Source organism: Elaeis guineensis, chromosome 8, assembly GCF_000442705.2.
Source record: "Elaeis guineensis isolate ETL-2024a chromosome 8, EG11, whole genome shotgun sequence".
Lineage (NCBI taxonomy): Eukaryota > Viridiplantae > Streptophyta > Magnoliopsida > Arecales > Arecaceae > Elaeis > Elaeis guineensis.
In genome coordinates this window covers 19,070,437-19,078,917 of record NC_026000.2, presented here as the reverse complement: position 1 = coordinate 19,078,917, position 8,481 = coordinate 19,070,437, and the positions used below count along the sequence as shown (strand labels likewise).

General features: G+C 38.4%; 1 protein-coding gene across 5 annotated transcripts; it reads right to left on the bottom strand.

The window, feature by feature from the left end:
- Positions 1–1,120: 1,120 nt before the first annotated feature.
- LOC105049955 (serine/threonine-protein kinase D6PKL1) lies at positions 1,121–8,108 on the bottom strand. 5 transcript variants are annotated; one of them, XM_019852529.3, is made up of 4 exons: positions 7,900–8,108; positions 7,395–7,514; positions 5,730–6,941; positions 1,121–2,214 (listed from the first exon to the last, which is right to left on the bottom strand). In XM_019852529.3, the coding sequence occupies exons 3-4, from the start codon at positions 6,731–6,733 to the stop codon at positions 1,350–1,352; spliced, it is 1,869 nt and encodes a 622-aa protein (XP_019708088.1). In that variant the 5' UTR covers positions 6,734–6,941; positions 7,395–7,514; positions 7,900–8,108; the 3' UTR covers positions 1,121–1,349. The 5 variants fall into 5 exon arrangements, with proteins under 5 accessions (XP_019708088.1, XP_073117876.1, XP_010928069.1 ...); XM_073261775.1 differs by having other exon boundaries at positions 5,730–6,859; XM_010929767.4 differs by lacking the exon at positions 7,395–7,514 and having other exon boundaries at positions 7,900–8,101.
- Between the last annotated feature and the right edge of the window lie 373 nt (positions 8,109–8,481).

The window sequence follows — 8,481 nt, the reverse complement described above, 5'->3', positions numbered from 1 at the left end:
CGTTACTCTCATAGGCCATACTTTTGACACTTCCTTTGAATTAGCAGGGTCTTGTACTTGCTTTCTTTTGTCTTGCCTCACAGCTTTCATCGCTAAACAAGATTACAGCTCCCCAACAAATACAGAAAAGCTCCCTTTTACGTTGGCCGCATGCATTGCAAAAATGATGCTGTACAAGGGATAGAGGTGATTGGATCAAGTATATAGATGGCAGACCTTTAATTTCCACCAAAAATAAATAAATAAATCCACCCTTTCCTTTTCAAATAGGTTGCTCCTCTGGAAGGAATATATATCTAAGAAAATATCCTCCAAAATCACCTTCAGAAAGTGGCTAGATATTTTAAATTTATGACTTTACCACAATATGTCATCTCAAATAACTCATTAATGCATAAACTAATTTGTATTTGAGTGAAGGGATCAATCCAATATTCATTTCATCTGGCAAAAGTGGTATGTGAAGGTGGAAATCTCTAGGGAGTTGCAAAGCATTAGTGATTGTTTGCACTGTTTCTTACGTTTTCTTGTACCATGCAGCCTCTTGTGCAGAAAGCCAAAAGAAAAGGAAAGCAGAATTGTTCACGCCACCAATAACATTAGAAGAGTCAACATCCCCAGGTAGCTATTTGGAGTCGAAATTGATCCTCTCAAGACCTGCAAAATGGCCAGTGAAATATCATAACATTATGAAGAGAGATAAATCAAGGCAATGCTCATGCATATGGAAAAATGTTCCAAATGGTGTTGCAGATTAATTTATAACATCAGCTTGTTATCACCTAAATAAAGAAGGAATTTGTTGTGAAGGATGACCTAAATAGCTTGGTCTGCAAGAATTATTTAAACATACATGAATATAGATATATTATGAACAAAGGCTACGGGAAGTTTTACCTGCTTCAGATGCAATTGCAAGTGCTTCCAAAATAATCCGCATTGGTCTCAACACTCTAAATTACACCATATACTAGATATTCCATACCGAGCTTAAGAACCAACAGGAATATAATGACTATATGACCCAGAACACCCCCAAATTCAAATAAACTAATGACAGGATAGAAAAAGAGATGTTTAACATTGGAAGCTTTCTAAGATCAATGAAGAGAGTAAGATCTTTCAGCAATGTAAAAAAGAAATATATATATCAGCATTCGTTAAGGTATATATATTTCATCATTCGTTGAGGCATACAGATTTGGAACTTGGATTGTCGCTTGGAAACGGCAGAAACAGCATGACACAAATCTAACAATCTATAGTTGAAATCACCTGCCATCTGAGATATGAGAAAACTCTACACCCTCACTTGGTACAGCCAATCTCTCCAGCTCAGGAAAAAATGCTTAAAAGAAATCAAATTCTAGATAGTTATCAGACCCTTGCTCATTAGTGGCAGGGGCAACCTTTTCACTTGTTGATGCTGGCGGCCGTGGGGCCCGTTCAGGCTCGACTAGCTTTGGGATCTCCGGAGGGGTGGCACACCGTATCAAGGCCCAATTCACACCCTCAAAGAATGGGTGCTGTTTGATCTCGGTAGCCCCACGCTTGTATGCAAGCCTATGCTGTGGCTCTTTGACAAGCAATCCCCTTATCAGGTCTCTCACAGAGAAGCTCACAATTGGAGACTCTGGGAACCGCAACGGTTGCCCAACAACATTGAAGAGCGTGGCCCTGTTACCTGACCCTTTAAATGGAGTTTTACCAAACAAAAGCTCATACAAGAAGATGCCAAATGTCCACCAGTCCACAGCACTCCCATGGCCCTCACCTTTGATGATTTCTGGGGCCAAGTACTCGTGTGTGCCAACAAATGACATGGACCGAGCATCGGTGGGCTCTGCCATGAGCTCGGGCAATGGGCTGACCTGGTTTCCAATCTCAGGTTTTGGTTTCCGCTCCTTGGACTTGGAGAAAAGGCGGGGCCCAAAGCACGTTGTGGGGGCCGTGCACGAAGGCTGTATGCAGGATGGCTCAATGCAAGCAGGCTGGGCACAGTAGACTGGGTTGTTTCTTCGGAAGGATTCAGAGTCTGCATTGGAGGACTTGATCAGGGTGGGGCTTACTGTACATCGCAGGGAGAGGTCAAAGTCGGAGAGCATGATGTGGCCATCTTCCCGAACAAGGACATTCTCCGGCTTGAGATCACGGTATATGATGCCAAGCATGTGTAAATATTCCAGTGCAAGGAGGACCTCTGCTACATAGAATCTGCAGTTTAAGAAGTAATAATGAGTAATGTGCATGCAACTACTTAATGTTTTCTCTAAAGATTTAATATTATAAAGTTGAAAAGAAACAAAAAGAGTTTGACAACATAACAGGTGAAATAAAATTTTATTTTGGTAAATTATCTCATCTCGAACTGATATCTGGAAGTTCTTAATCACCTTAAATTTTGGTTCATGTCATTTGAGTTTAACACAATTGCTGATGAAGATAATTGCTTGTTATATCTGAATACCCAGATAATACTTATGCACATACATAATAAGTTTCATATTGAATAAACCAACAATCCTCATGGCACCATAATTTTGGATCAAGGCTTTAACTTTGTATCCTTGGTTTTGGTCTTGCTTGGACAAAATGAGTTTCAGTTTCAGTAGCTTGGTCAATTTTGGTGGTTTTGGTTCTAGTTTTGACGGTTTTGGGTGAAAATTATTAAAAATAAATCAAAAGTAACAATTAGTAGCACGGGGAAAAAGAATTAGACATCTTATTAAATTCATTATGTTGTTTGGGAACTTCTGGATGTAGCATTTAGTTGGTTTTCTTGCTAAACAAATCAAAATTAGAAAGAAAGAAAAAAGAGGGGAAAAAAAAAAGATCACGTTCATACCTTAGATTTTAATGCATCACATTGCTTTCTGGTGACATTCTAACATAAGACAAATTGAATACCTATAAGAGTTTACTATCACAGGTAAACTAATGTCAATATAATCATGTTCCAGTACTTCCAAAATTTCTCAAGACTTATAAAATCTAAGCTTTATAGGGGAATATTATTCAATATTTCAACAAACAAGGAGGAAAACAAAAGATAAGAATAAATAGTTAAATTTATATACATTTAATATGGTCCGAATACTTATCATGTCTGACATGCCAAAATTTTCATATCAGTTGTAGCTGAAACCAGAACATTTAATTTAGACTTTAAAGTTCTCACCAAAATGCAAACATTGTTCTGTAATTTCACAATAGCTGAAAGAACTACTTAAGATCTACTGGATGAAAAACAAACCAAGATGGTAACTTTGAGCACTTTGAATACTTTAAAGGTATTTACATTCAACACTGCACATTTCTATGTCAAATAAACAAGCTTAAGATATTTGAAGAAATATTTATCTCTCAGATCAATTATCATAATTAGGTTAAAATACATAAACTTGGTTACAAGCAAAATTTTGAAAGTAAAAATGCAGTGATGTAGACAGTCGGTCATCTCTATCTGATGTAGACATGTAGCACATCTCAGCATGTAGGTCTGTTGTGTTAGGTGATGGAAGTGGACATCTAAGCATGCACCAACAAGAAAATAGAACAAGTTCCAACATCCACATTCATCAGTAAAATATATGCAGGATGGAAAAATATTAACAGTTGGACATGTCAATTTATAGAATAAAAGAGCTTGAACTAATTAAAATGATGATGTAGCAGAAAATGGGCACTTTTGCACACTAGAAACATATCAGAGAGTTATAGGTGAATGGGGAAAATGTTATTGCTAGATGTAATAGTTATCAATAGATTGACATCAGCAAACAGCCAGTTTTATTTTTAAGGTCATTTACAGTTCATCCCAACCAAAGTTGAACCCCTTTGCTGATGCACATGAGCATTCAATGAAGATGTAATGGTAAGGCCTTGTCAGGAATTTAAGAGAACAAATTATTAGGAAAGCTATAAAGTCATAAAAACTGCTGTAATATAAGATAAAACAATGAAGAACCACTTAATATGGCATGGTCATATGCAGCAAAGAGTGAAGGAAGCATTGATGAGTAGAGAATCTCGGACTTGAAGTAAATTTGTAAGAAAATGGGTGAAACTAGTAAGACATGGATGAAAGGAGTTAAAACATTTAATGTTATAGGTTGAAGACTTAACCCTTAATAGGTTGTGAAGAAGAAGGTCTGAAAGATGGTAATGCAGCTGTTCGGATAGAGGAAACATTTAAAAGGAGGTTCTTGCAACTAATAAGCTTAGCTTCTTCGAGGAGATGCCGTACAGGGACATAAAATCAATTGTATAATAACTCTACAAGATGAAGTGTGAAGTTGATGGATCAAAATTTTGGTTTCATATAATTTTTTCCTAGTGTGAAGACATGTGATATACAAGCCTTTTCTTTTCACTCTCTATTTCTTTTTATGTAATCCATGACTCTCCATTCAAAAGTGCACCACCGCGTAATATTGCTGGGGACATTATAAGAAAGTGAAAGTGTCAAGTAAACATGCTAACTCAGCTCATCCAAGAGTTTCTTCTAAAAGTAGTAAAATCATCAGCATAGTCATCTAGGACCTTTACCATTGAAATGGGGTCAACCGTTAAGCTTATAATTTGAGAATGATTGAGCAGATTTTACAGCTGGGTTCCCTTTCCTTTTAAAGGACACTTTAAGCAAGAGATGGCTTGCAATGACAATTAACCGCAAGGCAATCTACCTTATTGGTTTCATTTAAAACCTATCGGAAGGCAAAACTCTAAAATTTCCTTAGGCATGGAAAGAAACTTGATAAAGGGAAAGATGACAAATGTTCAATAAAGAGAACTCTGTTGATCTCTTAGGCACAAATTTTCAGCCATTGAGTCAAACAGGAACACAGTCAATCTTCAGTATGTTGTAAAGGTAACTTCAACATAACTTTTACTTTATGGAGGACTTGTAGAGCTTATGTTTGATAACCCAATTGTATAGCATGCATTCTCACCCATGAATTCTTTCTGAACCCACCAAGAGAACATAAAAAAGAATTAATTATGGTCATAGTAGGTGATGATTACATATTTTACCATGGCTGTGATTTCTGACACTTGATATGTACAAGATCAGATGGCAATTACATGGCTTAACATTACTTTGACATCGAATTAATGAGACTTATCAACAGCTCTTTGACTCTCTGAAGTCCTACTGATGCGAACTCTCTACAGATTGGGAGCAAAACATCTTGATTGTGAGTAAAGCATCTCTACTATCAAAATGTACTGGTCATAATCAAACATACCAAGCAGGGAGGAGATGCCATGTGCAATAGAAGGATTACATGATGATTATAAAATGCTTGTCCACTCTGTCACAGCTTATTCTTCAGTTTTAATACTCAGTGATTATCCAACTTCATGATGCTTTCTCCAAACCTCCAGCAGTTTAGCTACAAACTGAACCACTGGAGATGCATTTGCAGCCAAAAACATGAAATGATTCTCAAAGTGTACATGGATAAAAGTAAAAGAAACAAGAAAGCTTTCATGGTTAAACCAAGATGTCGAAAATAATCAATTCAAATTCTGTGCAGCATTTCTCACAACACAAATGAAGATTTCAGTGCTATCTATTTTAGCACAAGCAAATATCAAGAAACATATCTACATATATATGAAAATATGTATTCAACATAAACAATCAGCGAACTTATCAGACCCCATAATAATTTTCAAAAAGCAGAATTTTGATTTTGTTATAAAGTAGAAGTAGTAGGACATACTTCACAGCTTGTTCTGGAAAATATTTCCCAGGCTGCCTTTGTCGAAGGGTGTGCAAGTCTCCTCCTGGGCAGAACTCCATTACCAGACATGAGAATTTATCAGTCTCAAAATGGGTGTATAATGTTGGAAGAAATGGATGATCAAGACATTGCAATATCTCCCTCTCAGTCTGAGCCCTAAGCAGCTTCTTACGACTCGCTAGAGATGCCTTGTCCATGACCTTCATTGCAAAATAAGTCTTTGTTTCACTTAACTCTGATAGATACACACTACCAATATCACCACAGCCTAACCTCTTTAGTAGTCTGAAATAGCTCAAACCGAGAACACCATCTCTAGCCCGCACCATTTGAATTGCTTCCCATCTTGAATCATTTGCTTTATGTGGCTTTGTGACACTACCACTCATGCTGCTACATGAGCTCTCATCACTGATATCACTGCTAGTACTGGCCCCGCACATACTACTCTTTCCACTCTCCACAAAGTCAGCTCGGTCACTGATCTTAGCACTTCCACTGGTCTTTGTGACACTGCTGGTCCCATCACTGACTTTAGCAGAAACAAAGCTATCATTTGCACTGCTCCGCTCTGAGATTTTCTTGTCTTGATCTACATTACCTTCCAAGCTCTTGGTCCCATTCAATTGTGGCGACCCCACTGGATGTTCTTGTTGTACTGGTTGTTTCAGACAACCAGAGGAGGCACGCATATCTTTAGATTCTGGAGAAAAAACAGTCTCCAGAGGAACCTTATCTGGTAAAGGATCAACAGACCCCTTTCGAGGGTAATTTGGTCTTTGGTCGGATACCTCTGTTGCAGTTTGTTTTAGGATGCTCTGATTTACAAATTTTGGCATTCTTTCGGGTGTGCTAGGCTCTAATTGGCTAGGCTTAGGAATCTGCAAAGGAGAAGGCTTACAAGAATTTGGCTCTATTATCTGGTTAGCAGGTGTTTTGAGCTGTTGTTCAGGGCAAGTTTGAGGAACAGTTTTTGAAGCCATTGATCTAAAAGATGAATTTGGACATTTAGCAGGTTAAACCAACCCATGAACCGCTCCATGATTTCAGGATACGCATGCAGCATTCTGCTGAAGAATCACATGGCTCGTTCTCCATCTTTGAGAGATCTATGTATGGGGTGCTCCACCATCAGATAAAGTTCATAATACTATGAATTGTGCAAGAAAGAAGACAGACCTTGCAACCTTCCTATCCATGATAATTAACAACATATAAGTAGCAAAGAAAGGGAAAAAACAAACATAAGAAGAATGCGGCTTGAAAAATCTCCCAATAGATCAAGAAAGCAGAAGCTACATGTTCAAACATGCCCACTCTCATTCCGGTAACAAACCTAACTCCTAGAGGGAAAAACCATGTTGATCCATCCATTAAGATTCAAAATACAGAGCAGACGGATTCACTCAATAACTTCACTCTCGTCCACAAGAATGAAGTATTTATGTAACAAGAGGTGCTACACAATTCGTACCCACTTAGTAATATAAGATATTGGGAACAAAAGAAACAAAGGTACGTCCAACAATGCACCAGTACCCAGATCAAAAATAGTTGAGAGGAAGACCACAAGGCATCTACCTAAATCAACTAAATAAAAGGGCTTAAATGAAGTAAGATCACATGAAAGCAATATCAAGATACCATCTTTCCACAACAGAGAGGAAGGTGGACCATGACGCACTTAAAATAAAGAACTTCTCCAACAAACAGCTAGATGCAGCCGGGATTAGTATATCCACACCTTTATATAATGCTTTGTTCCTGGAAAACCCAAAAAACCCAGCAACGAAAAAGATTAGAAAATTGTGAAACTATGATTCGGCGTCCAGGGATCATGCCAGCAACATCAAAATGCATTCTTTTCCACTGAAAGGCAACAAAAAACCAAAAGAACACCTAAGAAAGGACCTTTCAGCAAACCCAAATAGAAAGGGTCATGCAGATCCCAACGGAATGTTATTCCCCTGAAATCTCCAACACCTACCTCCAAAACATCAAGACAGATCTAGAAGGCAAATCCAAAGCCTAACACAGATCCAACTCTCCAACAGGGAAACAAAAAAGTCATAAAATAGTATGAAAGGATTGCTAGGGGGTGAGGGGGGAATCAAAACAGAAGTGAGATAAAGGGAGGACAAAAGCATACCTTCTCCCCAAAGATCACAACTTTAGAGCTCCAGTTTGACAGACGGGAGGTGATTCCGGCTTTAGGCCTTCCCCCTACCAGCATCCACAAAGAAGAGAGGGGGAAAGGGGGGAAAGAAGAAGAGATAAAGAGAGAGGGGATATAAGAAATAAAGGGAGAAGTTTTAGAAAGGTGTTGGGGGCTTGGGGCAGTGTGTCCGGGCGTTGGATTTGGTTATTTGTATGTGGAGCGCCCAGACAGAGCGTAAAGAATAAGGCAGTCAAAGCTAAAACTAAATATTTTCCCAGCAATTATTCTATTATTTTTCTCTTGTATCCACAGCTAATTTGTTATTGGATGATCCAAAGACGTATACGGTAGAACTGTTCTAATCAATAATTTCTCGCCGTAAAATAAGTCACAGCAAGAAGGGGGCGTCCCCCTTTCCTTCCCAAGATTCCATCCTCACTTGTCTCGATGCCTTTCAAACTTACCCTCCAATCCCCAATATCTAGGTTCAGTTCCCCATAGCCCCTCAACCCCAAAAAGAAACTTTTCTAAATAGCATACATGCCCACCCCCAACCCCCAATGTCCTCATTCC

Coding starts and splice junctions, on each gene's coding strand:
- LOC105049955 (XM_019852529.3), bottom strand. CDS start 6,733: ATGGCTTCAAAAACTGTTCCTCAAACTTGCCCTGAACAACAGCTCAAA. Junction 2,215..5,729: donor TTTCCAGAACAAGCTGTGAA/GTATGTCCTACT, acceptor CTTAAACTGCAG/ATTCTATGTAGCAGAGGTCC.